We start from the raw sequence: 17,214 nt of genomic DNA, 5'->3' as shown, positions 1-17,214 counted from the left end.
CTGACTGGGTTGTTCACCTTGGAAACACAATTGTGGGTGGGCCTATGAGGAAATCTATAGATTAGATTAGTTGATAGGGAGAAAAACTTAATTGTAGACAGCAATTCTCTATGGATTTTCATCTTTGAATAAATACAAAGGAGAAACTAAAGTGATAGTCTGCATTCATCTCCCCTTTCCTACTGGATTTAGACACATTGTGTCCAGCTATATTTAGACACATTGTTTCCAGCTATATCATATTCCTGTCCTCATAACTTCCCCACCAAAATACACATTGCTCTCAAACTGTGAAATAAAACAAACCCTTTTGTAGGGGACTCTGTCTTCACAGCCAGAAAAGTAAGTAAAACAGAGTGAATATTATCAAAGTGCACATTTCATATAGAATTATCACACAGAAATATTTTATTCTAAGCAATTAATATATGCCAATACTTCATTTTAAAATTGGGAGTGCTAAAAATGATTTCATATGAAGCCTTCAGACTATGTTCCTCTGACTGGCCACAGTGATGAAAGCACCAATAAAGCATTGCTGAAGCCAGCCATTAAAATCTGCCAGATTCTTACATTGTGTCAGGAGCTAAATCATCCTTCTTAATGGAAAGGTTGTAATCCAAACATACCACCTCATCATTTCTGTAGAGACCAAAGAGGGTTTGGTGCCTCTATAGGGACCATAAATAATAATTTTGAAAGCAAAGAAATTTAAGAATTCATGTAACCATCAGTGACTGAATTCACAATAAAGCATCACAAACAATGAATAGCTACCTCACAAAGACAGTTTATTATTATTTACCTGACAGAATAACAATGTCTTATGATTTCTTAAATTGTTTTCTTTGGAGATTATTCTTGTTTACTATTAGGTTCACTTGCTTCAACACTAAAAGTCATGTTTACAGAATAAGTGGATTTCAGAGAGAAGACAGGAAAGTTTACAATCATTTAGATTAAAGAGCAATATAAATTATTATGTTAAAAACTAAAAATCCTAAAATATCAGTAAGCATACATCAGTGTCTTCATGAAAACATTTGAATGGCAGTTTAAACACACTGTGTGTCATTTTCTAGAGAAGAGGGAATGGCTTTAGTGACTTTTTCAAGAATACATTTTTTGACCAGGAATGGTTTCTATGCAAGTTTTCTTTTATTAGACAATGAAAATGCATGCATGCCTTATGCCAAATAAAAGTTCCACAATTTCTGACGTAACTAATACTTAACTGGTCACACATCTTTTCCTGTAGCATGGTTTCTATTTTATTTGTTAGCTAGGAAAAAATAATAAAGGACAGGAATCTAAAAGGGAAGTAATAGGGATATGGAAGTGGAAGTATGATTGTCATTATATTTATCCAATAAACTGTCAAAATTAATTTCTAAGGTTAAGAAGAATAATTTTATAATTTGGTATGGTGTTTATAATTTAATTGATACCACAAGATCTCATGATTACTTGAATGTAGCTGCAATGTATAGTATCACAGCTAATTTAATTGTATTGCATATAATTTGGAGGAAATAGGCTTTAAAATATAAGAAAATGTTTATATCACATAATTTTTAAGAATGTTTGAGATATAATACTGATATATCTTATTGACAATTGCTATTTGGAAAACAATAAGCAAATGCATATAAAACTACAAAGTATTAAAACACTATATATGTGGCTACATCTCTATCTGATAATATATATGCATATGTATATGCATATACATAGATATGCAAATCTCACAGAAAGTTGATGAAGAGAGGACAAGAGAAAAGTCTGATGTATTAGTTATTTTCTTCCTTATAAAATAGAAAAGAAAGTCACTGATTGTGATGGAAATTGTTTTAATTCTACATTACTGAGATTGCCATGCTTATCCTACCTTCTCAACTTCCACAAAAGAAATATGAACATATTACACATTCTGAATAAGTACAAAATATGAAATCAAGAGAGAGAGAAAGAATAAATGGTTATCAATCTTTTTTTTCATTTTCTATTACAGAAGAATGAACAAAACTCAATAGCAAGATACTTCCTTTTACTAATTGTTCAGTGCTTCTTGTCTTACCTAATACTAACAGTGCTTTTCTGTCAGTATTAGGTAAGACGTTCCCACAGTTTGCTTCTGATCTCTCCTTAAAAGCAATGAATCAACTTGGATGAAAATAAAGCATGGAAAGAATTTGCAAAGTAAACTCTTGCCTACCAACTTTGTGTTCTAGGGAATATAAAAATGCTAGAGGCCTGGGTTGTGTAATATTCAAACAAACAGAATGCTTTGAATGTGTTATTCAGTTGGTTTACTTAGAAAGATGTTACTTCAGTGTTATTTGAATTTATTTTCATAAACAATATGATCACCTCCTCCCATGGGCTCCATACTACAGGACACAGCCCCTGAAGCTTTACTGGAGGCCAGAGTGATGCTATGGGTCCAAGAAGGACACCATCCACTGCCCACTAAACCTCTTTAACTGCACCCCCAACCCTGTGCTCCATATCCCTGCTTACTGCTTTAGAAGAAGACTTCAGCTTTACCAGAGGCCAAGCTGGTCCTACGAACCCCAGGGAACACATTGTCCACTGCCCAGCAAACCCCTTTAATCCTTCCCAGCAACCCAAGACTACACCCTCCCAACCCCTGGGCTACAACTATCCTGGTCTACAACTTCGAAAGAAGATATCTGCTTTACCAGAGTCCGGGACAGATTTAGGGAACCCAGGTCTATAATATCAAAGCAGACTTCAGCTTTACCAGAGAACAGTCTGGATCTAGAGACCAAAGCCCTTGCAGCTGTACTGGAGGCCAGGCTGGTCCTAGAGACCCCAAGGCCAAACTAGATCTAGGGACCATAGACTACATCCTCTCCCCTAGGCTCCATATCCTGGTCCACAACTTCGGAAGAAGACTTCAGCTTTCCCATAGGCCAGGCTAGACCTAGGGACCCCTAGCCCAAAAAACCCCAGAGTGGATACCATATGGGAGCTGAAGACATGCCAGCCACCAGAACCCTTGGCCATTTAGGCCGGAAGACCAGAAAGGAAAGAGACACCAAGGAACAAGTAGTCTTCATCCCAGAAATGCAGGAATGGTTCAACATAAGAAAATCTGTCAATGTAATCTACCATATAAACAAGCTGAAAGAAAAAACCTACATGGTCATCTTGTTAGATGCTGAAAAAGCCTTTGACAAAATTCAACAACTCTTCATCTTGGAGAGATGAGGGGTACAAGGGACACACTTTTTTTTTTTAATATGGAACACTTCAAGAATTTGCGCCCACCATCCTTGCTCAGTGGCCATGCTAATCTTCTCTGTATTGTTCCAATTTCAGTATGTGCTGCTGAAGCGAGCAACAAGGGACACACCTTAACCTAATAAAGGCAATATCCACCAAGTTGATTGCCAACATCAAATTAAATAGAGAGAAGAAACTCAAAGCTTTTCCACTAAAATCAGGAACTCGACAAGGTTATCCACTCTCTCCATACCTATTCAATATAGTACTTGAAGTCTGAACTAGAGCAAATGGACAGCCAAAGGAAATTAAGGAGATAAAAATTGGAAAGAAAGAAGTCAAAGTATCATTATTCATAGATGATATGACAGTATACATAAGTGACCCCCAAAACTCTACCAGGGATCTTCTTGAACTGATAAACACCTTTAGTCAAATGTCAGGAGACAAGATTAACTCAAAAAATCAGTAGCCCTCCTTTATACAAATGACAAATGGACTGAGAAAGAAATCAGAGAATCAACACCCTTCACAATAGCCTCAAATAATATAAAATATCTTGGTGTAATTCTTTCAAAGCAAATGAAAGGCCTGTATGACAAGAACTTTGAGTCTTTGAAGAACGAAATTGAAGAAGATATCAGAAGATAGAAATAGCTCCTATGCTCATGGTTCCATAGGATTACCATAGTAAAAATGGCCATCTTACCAAAATCAATCCACAGATTTAATGCAATCTCCATTAAAATCCCAACACAATTCCTTACGAACCTTGAAAGACAGTACTCAACTTCATATGGAAAAACAAAAAATCCAGGAGAGCTAAAACAACCTGAACAATAAAATAACTTCTGGAGGTATCAGCATCTCCGATTTCAGGCTCTACTACAGAGCTATAGTAATAAAAAACCATTCGACCAATAGAAGTTATATTAAGAAGCAGCTTTTACCTGAAGCTTTCAACGTTCAATATAAATCAAGAAGCAAAAAATAGTTTATAGAAGACCTCATTAGTTGTCACAGGTATTATTCAGTACAATTATGTGATCTTGTTTCAGGAACTGCTAAAGAGAAAACTGTAAATGATATTACATAATTATATAATTGCTAAAGGAGGCAGGATCGAACTCACTTAAATAGAAATTCAGTTTGCATCTTACAGGAATTTGCTTAGTTTTATGCTTCTCCATGGATAATTTCTGAAAAACTTATGGAAGTTTTTTTTTCCTTACAACTCAAGACTGATGGTCTTTGTGTATTGGGAGAAGAGTGCTGAAGGAGATTTGTAGACATTCCTTAATATAGACAGGCTTCAGAGAGCCAGAGAAGGAATGATACAGGAAAATGAAAATTCAAAGAAAACTAGAAAGAGAAACTGCAAGGCTGTGATTAAAGATACTTCAAAACAGAAAAGATATAATAAAAATGAGGACAGGGAAGTAACTGACTCATGTCATTGTACAGTGCAAGGCTCAATGATTCTACCTGTGGGGATAGCAGTCAATCAGTTTTACTCTATTACAGCAAACTTAATAAACTAATGCACATAACCCAACACACACACACACACACACACACACACACACACACACACACAAACACACACACACACACACACACACACACATATATATATGATGTAACTTAATAAAATGTTTCACGATATTATAAATTATTTCAAATAAGTAAGTTCCTAGGGAAAAAGTATTAACTGATGCATACCATTCTGAGAAGAAAGATAGAACTTAAAACTTTTTTAAAATGATTTATTTATTTATTTATTTATTTATTTATTTATTTATTTATTATGTATACAGTATTCTTACTGCATGTGTCCTTGCAGGACAGAAGAGGGTACCAGATCTCATTACAGATGGTTGTGAGCCACCATGTGGTTGCTGGGAATTGAACTCAGAACCTATGGAAGAGCAGTCAGTGCTCTTAACCGCTGAGCCATCTCTCCCGCCCCGAACTTAAAACTTTTAATTATTTATTTTAGCAAGTTACAATTTTCACACCAAGAACAAGTATCAAACTCTCAAAAATTTTTTGTTGTATTAATTTAATATTTTATTGGTAAATATGTCTTCCTTCTAGATAACTCATAGGTAGAAAAACAAAGAAACAATTTCACCAGGCCTAAACTAGCAAATTACTGAGTTCACCAGGCAGTCTTACAGGAACATTGAGGATGAATTATTGAGAGGATCTACTGGACTCAAAGGCAATAGCATCACCTAAAAAAAAAGTGCCTCAGCATGGGTACTAGCTCATGAAAGCTGGATCCCTACACCCCTGGCAAATCTGCAAACAGCTCCACTATAGCCTCATTTCTCATTTCCCCAGCAGTTCATTGCTGTCTACATTCCTTTTGAGTCAGGACTGGTGAATCTTTGGACTTTCAGAGCTTTCTTATGTTACTTGAGGTATCTGAGCTTCTAAGTCCTGTTAATGCCCTGAGTCCTTGGACCCTAGCCCTTTCCTCCAGGAGTGAATGTTTCAGTTCAGAGGAAATATCTGCACAACCTGCTATCCATTCTTCTGGCTTTTACAATTTTTAATAGTTATTTATTCACTTATTGAGGACTTCATACATGAGTACCGTGTTTAAATCATTTTTTGATCTCTCTTTCCTTTTTCTAATTTCTTCAATGTTCCCCACCATCTCCTTTTCAAATTTATGGCCTCTTATTCTCTAATTACTGTTATTACAGATATACACATACTTATTTAAATTTATTAAAAAACAACCTGCTGAGTTCATACCATATTACCCATATATATGTGTGTTTAGGTCTGACATCTTGAGCTTTTACATTCTTCCTGCTTTCTTTTTTCATGAGACGTGAACGAGATATAAAATTCATTATTCTCCTCTGTATATCGCTGAGAAGGTAGCCACTGTGTCCTGGTAAGGATCACCTAGTCTCAGCACTTTGTTGAATGCTTAGTCCCAGCACATCCATTACCTTATCAAAATAAAAAGCAGAAAAAAGAAAAGTTTCCCTTCATCATATGCTGTGAGTATAAATGCTAATCTGTAGGAGGCAATTGCATGGGCACATGATATCCATTTGACAAAACAGTGGCATTTGTTTCTCCACTGGTGATTCCATCCTTCCTGCCTAGGGGCTTTTGCCCTGGCTTTCAGTACCCGACGTGAGCTCTTTCCTGTGGTGTGCACATTAAATCCAATCACAAAACAGTTGTTGTCATCATAATAGCTGTGTCACAACTGAATTAACAGGCACACCATGACAGTTATGTTGATAATAGAGTATGAAGAGGCTGTGACGCGGAAGGATGGGCAGTGACAATTTTTTTTTCCAAAACCCTGCTTAGTCCCTTCTGGCTTTATAAGCACCAGCCAGAGGGAGTTGCTCTGGCTCTTTTCTGTTTAAGTTCTCCAGATCCTAGTGCCAAAGTACGTTGTGTCTTTAATAGTGGAGATTTCATATGAGCAGCAGTATGACAGTCACTGTTCCCTCTCTCCTTCCTTCCTTCCTTCCTTCCTTCCTTCCCTCATTCCTTCTTTGCTTCCTTCCTTCCTTCCTTTCTTCCTACCTTCCTTCCTTTCTTCCCCCTTCCTTCCTTCCTTTTTTCCTCTTTCCTTCCTTTCTTCCTCCTTCCTTCCTTCCTCCTTTCTTCCTTTCTTCTTACCTTCCTTCCTTTCTTCCTCCTTCCTTCCTTCCTTCCTTCCTTTCTTCCTCCTTCCTTCCTTTCTTCCTTTCTTCCTTCCTTCCTTCCTTTCTTTCTCCTTCCTTCCTTCCTTTGTCCCTCCCTCTCTCCTTCCTGCCTTTCTCTATCCCTTCCTTTCTTTGTCATCTTTCTTCTCTTTCTTTGTTTCTTCCTTTCCTTTATTATTTGTCTTTGTCTGAGGACAGAGTTATATGGAGCCCATCCTAGACTCATCTTGAACTCACTAAGTGGTTGTGGAAGACTGTGAGAAAAAAAATAAACTCTCATGGTGTAATTGCAAATTCAAAGAATAGCAAAAGTGAAACAGTTTTCAAAATGCAACTCCGCAGACCTGAGATGCCACCTTAGAGAAAAGTCAGAAATGGGTGGTGTAAGAATTGGCAAGAGAGAGTGGTCTTCAGGTTACTGATGCTGGGACATCCTTGACTTCTTTGTCCCATTGGCTGGTATAATTTTCATGCTCTTCAAACACAGTCCCCACCCCAAATTCTCTACACAAATCTTTATCTAACGCATGTCCTAGGCCTTGATGCTACATCTCTTTCTCATCCTGGGTACAGTAATGTACCAGACTGCCTATAACTTTTTAGTCCCTGGAGTTCTGAGAGAAACAAGAACAAGCTGTCTGCTAGGGAAGAGAGGGGCCAGTATCTTCTGCTTATTTCTGATGCTTTAAAATTAGAAATAATGAGCCGGGCGGTGGTGGCGCACGCCTTTAATCCCAGCACTCGGGAGGCAGAGCCAGGCGGATCTCTGTGAGTTCGAGGCCAGCCTGGGCTACCAAGTGAGTTCCAGGAAAGGCGCAAAGCTACACAGAGAAACCCTGTCTCGAAAAACCAAAAAAAAAAAAAAAAAAAAAAAAAAAAAAAGAAAGAAATAATGGACCACAACAACTTATTTCTTACAATGGCCTTGAATTCCTGATATTTCTGCTTTCATATCCATATGATCATTCTGCTTCCATATCCCATCCTGTGAATACAGTATGAAACTCATGCCCAGGTTTGCAATAGTCTTTATTACATATGATACCTGTGAAATAACACATACCTGGTACTGAGATTTTCACTCAACAATCTTGTGATTCCTGTCAGTGCCTTTTTCCACCTATGTGATTCAAACTCAGAAGGTACGAGGCTTTGAATTAAATATGCCCCTCACACAAGCACACGTGTGCGCAGGCACACACACACACACACACACACACACACACACACACACGCAGAGAGAGAGAGAGAGAGACAGAGACAGAGACAGAGAGGCAGAAAGGTACACACAAAAAAGTTAAGAGTATAATTAACACAAGAAATAAGAATATGTTTATGTATCACAACTAAGAAAGCATTTGAAAAGTGAACTGTAGTGGGTAGCTGTTCCAGCATTGCCCTGGAAGTACTACCCACATTGAGGCTTCAGGTAACTGTCACACCTATGAGGTGGGGCCAAGAGAGGAGCCCTTAAGACTCAAGATGTGCTGGCTCTCTTGGTTCCTGGATCCTGGAAGCTGGAGGTAGATTGAGCAGAGTTCTCCAGAGAACACCACTGGACTGCATTACACCTTTCCTGGACCCTCTAACCAGTCCCTTTACTTGTAAGTTACCCCACAAAATAAACTTCCTTTGAACTACATGAAGCTGCCTTAATACTTCTACCAATAGTGGACACCACACATAAGTAACATTTTGGAAGATGAGAATGATAAAAACTAATTTCACCAGAAGTTAAAATTTTAAGTTTAAATGAATAGATTTTAAAATATTAATGAACCTAAAATAGATTATCTACATCTGAGCTGTAAATCATAAAAATATACAATAGACAAGTGTTTATAAGTTATTCTGCAGACTAAACTTTTCTCAGGGACCAGGATGGAGGGACACATGCTTAAGGAACAGTGACAATGACTTCAACAATGTTGATGGTAACAGCTATTTCTTTTTTTTTTTTTTTTTTTTAAAGATTTATTTATTTATTATGTATACAGTGTTCTGTCTGCATGTATGGCTGCAGGCCAGAAGAGGGCACCAGATCTTGTTACAGATGGTTGTGAGCCTCCATGTGGTTGCTGGGAATTGAACTCAGGACCTCTGGAAGAGCAATCAGTGCTCTTAACCTCTGAGCCATCTCTCCAGCCCAATTTCTTTCAGTAGGCACTAGGCAAAAGTATTTGCATGCTTTTATCTTCATAAGTTTTAAATAATTTTGTAATCCTTATCTATTTTTATTTTATATGTATGAGTGCTTTGCTGCCATGTAAATTCACTGTGTGCCTCTAGTGCCCATGGAGGCCAGATAATAGCATAGGATCCCCTAACTTGAGTTACAGATGGTTGATAGCTGCCTTTTGGTGTTGGGAATCAAATACCATTCCTCTGTGAGAGCAGCAAGTGCTCTTCACAACCCAACTCCACAGCCCACTTCTTAATTGATTTTTTGAAACAAAAATGGAGATCAAGAGGTATAGATATGAATTATAAGTAAGGAAGTAATTCAAATGGTGACAAATAATGGCATTCATCACAACATACTAAGAAGTAAACTTTCATTGGGGAATAACTAGTTACATACAAACTGTTAGTTTTGACAAAGGTTGATGAGTGTTATCAAGGAGAGAAACAGAAGGACAAAGGTAACCCCCCTGAATTTGAGTATTCCCATCACTATATTAGTTTCTGGAGGTCAAAGGGCAGCTCTGGCCTTGATCCATTGGTCAGTGCTTGTAGGGATAAACATAACTCTCACAGGATCCCAGGAGAACTACAAATACCAAAGCCTTCAGAGTCAGGAGAGGAGAATCCTCCAGACTAGATTGAGGTTGCTCTTCTTTAATGTCTAACATATCTTCAACCATGACAGACCTTCCTAGGATACATTTCACATGTTAGTTTTCAATGACACTTGTATTATAAAACAAAATAAAGTCCAACATATACTGATAAACATGTGTACTTGAACATTTACTGTCATTTTTATATTCAGAAAAGTATATACATATATACATATATATTTATACATAGAATGTACAGTGTGTGTGTATGTGCATGTGTGTGTGTGCACACTCACATGGCATAAATGTTCACTGAGGAATGGATAGGGGTAATCAGTCCTTAGCTGCACCTTTCCTCATAGCAGCTGACTGTTGTTCAGTTCCTCCCACTATTCTTGGCATGGATGTACATACCTACCATCTTGATGATCATGAGGGTACACTTGAAGATCCTGAGCAGCTCCATGGTGTATTACTCAAAGCAACACACATCATATCATGTCCCACAAGAACTTGGTGTGTTAGCTGATGCTCTCTCTGTGCAAGCTTGTGATAATTCATCTACGTCTTGTGGCCCTTTTGAGACCTGTAGCCATGAGGTACTTCAAAGCCATGGCTGTCGCTCTCCAATGGTGGCTGTAACTATTTTGGTTTTTAGAATTTATTCACACAGCTCATAGGAATTTGGCTGCTATCTTTTCGTTTTTAGAATTTGTCTGTACACATGGTAATTTTAAAACAGTAATTTCTGAATGAAGAATTGTGAATCCCAGTTTTATTTTGCTGTGGGAATTTCTAATCTCTGAAAGATATTCAAGAACATGAAAATGTTGAATACATATAAAATTAAAGTGCAAAGTTATGTAGGCTGTAATAACAGATCATGCAATGTTTGAGAAAGACACATCAGAGACAGGCAGACATAACCACTTAGATTGCTATTTAGTTTTCTTTGAATCAGTCCTAAAGGAAACATAGAAATCCCTTGCAAATGCATTATATAAGCATCATGGATGTTCTTATCAAAAAAAGAATTTCCAGTTCTAGTATTTTATCAATTTCATGTAAAAAATGCAAAGACAATAGTTCATTATTCATTTTCTACTTAACGTAATTGTACCTTTGGGCAATTGAACCTTGCCTAATAAAACATGATACTAGAAGCAAACAAATGATAGACCACCAAAAACAAGTTCAAATATACTAAGTTCAGTATTATGATATATAATATATTAATGTTAAACACTGATAGTCCCAGTTACTGAATGTATCTCTAATTATATAGGTTTATTTATTTTTCATTTGTAGAAAAGAAAAGCAGTGCATGTAAATGTGATGCTATGTAATTATTTTCTGATATAAAATATTTATTTACTATAAAGTCATTACTAATTGCTTGCAATTTTGCCATCTGTAATTATGCTAATATAGTGAATAAAGTGTACTCTGAAGTATTAATTTTATATCTGTTTTTCAATTGGATGGTTTTTGCATGCATTAATTTATGACTTAGATGCATCTCTCAATTCCGCATGCATAAATATTGTGCAATTTGCTTATTTGACTTTGCTCATTTAAAGTTAATGAATTAAAATTTCAACTCCTTTGCCAGAACCAGACTCTACTCTACAAAGCTTCTAATAGCTATTTCTAATAGTTTATTCGTAATAGTTTCTGTGACATGCCGTGTAATATTTTTATATTTCTATAGCATCTCCTGAATAAAGATTTCCTAGAGAATTCTTGCTAATCTGTGGGTGCATAGAATGCCTTTATATGCATGTAACTATCTAATGCACGTCTGTGACATCAAATATAACTTGTGAAATGATTCAGCTCAGCAGTTGAGTATATTTGAAGATGGCAATATGGCATCAATGTTAAAAGGTTTATGTGTAAAAGATCTATAACTCTCAGGTCACTGAGGCTTAAAGTGTGCCCAAGTCTCTTGAAGAGAGATTTAAGCGCAGAGGTATGTAAACCTGGAAGTCAAATTTCTCAACACATTGGCCTCAATGTTTTGACTCTCAGTTGAGTTACGGTGCTGCAATGACTAAATGCAAACGTAGAGGTTTAGACTGAAAATAGACAACAAAACATTCAAGTGAATACTACCTTCTCAAATAATATTCACCAAGTCAAGATGATGACCAAAGTCTTCAGTGTTCACCTCAATATTGTCTTTAAATTTTGTAAGAAAAGATATTTGATTTTAAAAAGATTAATGATTTTAACTGGTTGTGGTTTTCCATTTGTTGCAAACAAAAGTTTTCTTAATGAGGGGTGAAAACTACCTTGTCTATAAGGACAAATATTGATAGATTGTTGTTAGGGATTATGTTGGGTTGGTAAATTAGTGGTTATAGGTTCTCCTCCAATTGCCATGAATTCACTATTACTGAGTAGTTAGCTAAGTTTCCAGTACCAGGAATGGTTTCTCTGCTGTTAAGTGCATCTCATTCCAATTAGAGAACTAATGATTAACCTGGAGGTGTGTGTCACTACTGTACCCTTAGGGTTATGTTGTCATGATGTAGGTTGATTTTGCTCCATAGGCATCAAAGCTGGGTGGGACTGTTGGTTGCCTCTCTCCTTTGGAAGCTTGATACCTTCTGGTACAATGAAAGGTAGTCCTTACAGATGGGGTGTTCAGTTCTAACTCAGGGGTCTCTGGGGCCTGTTTGTGAAGTATATAGCGTCCACAGCAATAGGGACATACCTTCTATCTCTGAGGAGAACCAAAGTCCAAGGCAATAGGATGTTTTGTGAAAGAGGAGATGACAAAATTCTAAGATCTAGAGAATCAGGGAGTTGCTGTGAGATTGTGTCTCACTGTAATATCAGAAACCACACTCATGACGTCTCAGCAACATGACTACTCAAACATGAGCTGAGCAAGAACTACACCAATGGACATGCCAACATGAATGAGAACAGCCCACAATACAAAGAACTATAGACAACAGAGGAAAGCTGGGAAGGTGGTCTACCCCAGGGAATAACAGTGTCAAATGGTCTGTCCTGAAAACATACACAGGAGTAACATCATATAGACTGAACAGGTTGATATACATATACATATATATATACATATATATATATATATATATGTATATATATAAAACAATTAGTAAAAAGAGGCCATGAATTTGAAGGAGAATGGGGAGGGGCATATTGGAGGGATTCCTTTTTCTACTTTGAATCAAACTTTGGAGTAGTTAAGTTGCTTACTTTAGAGTAGTTAAGTTCCTTACAGTTGAATAAATAAATACAGAAAATTAATTACTAAAACTTCATTATGGAAAACAAATCCATTGAAAGAGTGATTATAAAATGGATTAAAATTCATTGTTATTAAAGGGTAAGAAGATAACTACACTAAAATCTATGAAATGTGGAGTAGTTAAAGATTTACAAGTGATTGATGCTTTAGAACCCACAAAGAGGTAGCAATGTGAGTTCTGTGGTCTGCACTGTGAAGAGATGTGAGTCATTTGGGCCCCATTTATTGAGCATATACTACATGCCCATTGAAGTGAATGACAAATCTTCACCCCAGTAAAGATCAAAGCAGACATTGCTTCCCCTGTGACTATATCAGGTGTTTTTTATTTGGCTAAGTGCATACACTATATTAAAACATCCTTAAACATTTAGAAATAATAGGCATGGCCATTTAATATACTCTGGAAATATTCAGTGCAATCAGGGGTTTTTTGAAAAGGATAACATCTTAAAAGTGTTCATTGGGATGTAAAACCTGCAGCTGAGACGAACAAACTGAACAATATGTGTTTTACTTTTATGTTTATAAAAAAATTATATATATATGTGAATGGTGTTCTGCATCCCAGCTTCATTGTCAAACCTTCCCTCTGACTACAGGAGCTGAGGCTGTGGAGGCACAGTGTAAAAGATTTGAAGTAAGAGCAAGCGAAGACGGCAGGGTGCTGTTCTCTGCAGATGAAGATGAGATAACTATTGGGGCTGAGAAGCTAAAGGTTACAGGTACTGTCATGGAGATCTTTGAGTGTGGTTTACCTAACGTAAGCATACACCATTGCCTGGAAGGTCCTTGACAGGATTTCCGGCTTCCTTCCTCAAAACTGAATCTCCCAAATGATAATATATATACTTTTCAAATAACTTCAATTAAAGTCATTAGCCGTGGTTAGTGAATAGTGTCTAAATATTAATTTAAAAAGTCTTATTAATGTATGAAATGTAAAGCTGGGTCACCAAGCTAAACTAAGAAAAATGGATTAGGTGGTGTAAGGTAATATAAGTAAATGTGACCAATCTAGAAACATTACATTTATCCATTGTTCCTCTATTTCCTGAAGAAAAATCTTCTTGTATATGGCTTCCCTGTATGTGAACCCTCCCTGTTTACACAGCCTTCTCCCTCCAACACGCAGAGAAACAAACAGACAGAGACACATACAAATTCACACTAAATCTGTCCTCCTTTACCAGGATAGCATGTATTAACTTCAGAACTGCTTCACTCTTATCTATGACGCTCCTAAAATGAAATATCAAAGACAAGTATAGTTTATAATTTCACACACATAGGAGAGAAAATTGAACAAAGCTTAGACTGCAATATGAAGGCAAGGGATTGGCTGGTCCCCTCACATATACTTTAAAGCAAGACCCCAGTCTTTTGATAAATAACACTACAAAGAGACACTGACTCCAGGGTGAGCCGTATAAATTAGGTAACTATTCAAAGTACCTGTGACAAAAGATCCGTATGAATTGTAAATTAGTGGCATGAAAGTTTTCCCATTCAAGCAATATCCATAGGAATTAAAATTAGGATGAATCCTTTCTCACTTTCTTTCACTTTATGAATAACAACTTTTTTGAGGGACTCTTGTTTTAGAAGGAAGAGGATGATTTATACAATGGCTGAGACCAAATCACAGTGTTAATAGATTTTAGCATATTTATATTTAGCCTACTTAGAATACAGGTGGGTATGAATTAGAGATCACACCATAACCTGAACATCACTGCCTCAGTTTTCCATTACTGCAACAAAATACACGATGACAAAACAATCTAACTAACTAATTAACAACAATTTGAGAGAAGCAAAGAATCTGAATTCTTGTTGCAGAGATTTGGCAGCCCATGTTTGCATTTGAACAGCTCCATCATTTTAAGCCAGAGGTCTTGAAGAGCCTCACAGCAAAAAGGGTGTTAAATATAAGTCCTGCCCAGTGCAGATGAGAAACAAAGCCATGAAGAGAAAGAGTGTCAGGATGAAAATGTATCCCTCAAAGTCATTTCTATTGTGATCTGTAGCCAGCCAGGCTCCACATACCTTCAAATTCTTCTATCAATTAATCCATGAGGAATATAGAGCCCTTAAATGATCAGCTTTCAGCCAGCCTTTAACACATAAACTATCAGGGTGAAATTTGAGATTCAAGCTATAATAAGCAGTATCGTCACTCTATTGCCATAATAGATAATCACTTACTCAAGAATTGTAACTGAACTGCTGAAGCTCGGCCTGGTGCTTGGCTGTGGATCTCTGCATCTGCTTTCATCAGTTACTGGATGAAGGCTCTATGATGACAGTTAGGGTATTCACCAATCTGATAAGCCAGCTCAGGCACCCTCTCCACTATTGCTAGTAGTCTAAGCTGGGGTCATTCTTGTGCATTCCTGGGAACTTCCCTAGCACCAGGTTTCTCAGTATCCCCATGATGTCTCCCTCTATCAAGATACCTCTTTCATTGCTCTCCCACTCTGTCCCTGTTCCACCTTGACCATCCCTTTCCCTTATGTTCTCATCCCTCATCCCCTACCCTCTATTGCCCCCCATCACCCCCAGCTTATTCAGGAGTTCTCATCTATTTCTTCTTCCCAGGGTGACCCATGCCTCCCTCTTAGGGTCCTCTTTGTTAGCTAGCTTCTCTGGAGCTTTGGGTTGTCTGGTTATCCTTGGCTTTACATCAGGGGCATCAAGATCATAATGGGGAAACCTACAGAAACAACAGAACCTAGCTAGTGGGAACTCATGAACTTTAGACCAACAGCTGTGGAGCCTGCATGGGACTGGACTAGGCCCTCTGCATAAGCGAGACAGTTGTATAGCTTGGTCTGCTTAAGGGGTCCCCTGGCAGTAGAATCAGGATCTATCCCTGGTGCATGAGCGGGCTTTATGGAGCCCATTACTTATGGTGGGACACCTTGCACAGCCTTGATGCAAGGGGAGGGTCTTGGTCTTGCATCAACTGAATGCACCAGCTTTGCTGATTCCCCAACCTTTGCTGATTCCCTAACCTTTTTGGGATAAGAAATGGGGGATGAGTTGGGAGGAGAAGGCTTGGGGCAGAACAGGATTCCTCAGAAAGAAGAGAGAGAAAGATCTATGGTTGGTACATAAAATGAATAAAAACTTCTTAGTAAAAAAAAGGGGGGGAAGAATCATAATTAAGGTGTTCTCGGATGGATTACCTTTGCTTGGTAATAATTTGCTTAAAATAACTAAAATGTGTATTTGTTCTTAATATTCCTTAACATTCCTTGATAAAAAGAAGTTTTATACTTTATTTCAAATATAAATCCTTTATAATTCTGTTTATTTTGTATTCCCTGCTATGAACTCAAGATATTACCTCATGCAATTATCTTCTCAGACCCAGTAAGAACATAAAGGACAGAAACTTTTCTATAGAGGAGACTCAAGTTCAGTGCTTTCAGGCTGCATCCATCAAATACAATCAGCACTTTCATTTGGAGTCCACGTACCATAGAAACCTCGCAAACAAAGGGAAGGTTAAATGATAAGTCTGACTTTGGAAGGTGAAAGTCTTCAAGTTAAAGGAAAACTATTAATTGGACGCAGACATTTGTTTTGCCTTGGCAGAAAGCAGACATTAAGGAAGTGTATGAGAAGAAAGTATCCCTCTCTCTCTCTTTTCCCCAAATAGCAGCAATTAAAAGTGGCAGTCTGTAAGAATAGAGAACTCCAACTGCATGTCCCCTATGCCCTCCTGTTTGTTGGAAAGCCAAGAGCATCTCACCTCCGTGTGCTTCTAACGGAATGACTGGAAGGATAGACAGGTTCCAGTGCTTGTTTGACAACACAAGAAAGGATTTTCTGAGGAGCTGTCTTTTAAATTAAACAGGGTGCTGCTGAGTTGGAATCAATATTTCCTAGTTTGTTTTTATTACCTGGCTTCTCCTTCCCCATTCTTGTCCATTACACTAGTCTACTGTGATGAGGTCAGCTTTACAATCAGCCTTTCTTAAGGTGGGGCTTTTGTTCCTCAAAGCTGTCCAAACGCTGAGACCGCGGTAACACTCAGACACCGGGAAAAAGCAGTTTGTCGGAAAAGCTGCTGGAGAACTGACTAAGTCATGTGAAGAAAAGTGATCTATGGTCCCTTAATTTCCCCTAGTGACACTTTCAGGTTTATACACTTGATGTAATCACTCAACTCAGCTTTCTAGTTGTTTCTTAAATTTCCTGGTGCTGG

At 37.6% G+C, this 17,214-nt stretch overlaps 1 protein-coding gene and 1 non-coding gene across 3 annotated transcripts in view; one reads left to right on the top strand and one right to left on the bottom strand.

Annotated features, from left to right (window-relative positions):
* Sgcz (sarcoglycan zeta) overlaps positions 1-17,214 on the top strand; it is a 375,725-nt gene that overhangs the window by 322,485 nt on the left and 36,026 nt on the right. The window contains exon 4 of one of the 2 annotated variants that reach the window (XM_059244782.1): positions 13,601-13,723. The exons of the other annotated variant lie outside the window; for it this stretch is intronic. Within the exon in view, the coding sequence (XP_059100765.1) occupies positions 13,601-13,723 (123 nt within the window). The remainder of the gene's footprint in view (positions 1-13,600; positions 13,724-17,214) is intronic. 2 annotated transcript variants of the gene reach the window in all.
* LOC131894774 (U6 spliceosomal RNA) lies at positions 3,261-3,368 on the bottom strand. The gene has a single exon (XR_009375009.1). It is a non-coding gene; the product is annotated as a U6 spliceosomal RNA (small nuclear RNA).

Source organism: Peromyscus eremicus, chromosome 17 (assembly GCF_949786415.1).
Source record: "Peromyscus eremicus chromosome 17, PerEre_H2_v1, whole genome shotgun sequence".
In the NCBI taxonomy this organism is placed as follows: domain Eukaryota; kingdom Metazoa; phylum Chordata; class Mammalia; order Rodentia; family Cricetidae; genus Peromyscus; species Peromyscus eremicus.
The sequence above is the reverse complement of the archived record's forward strand: the minus strand, read 5'-3'. Positions and strand labels throughout refer to the sequence as shown.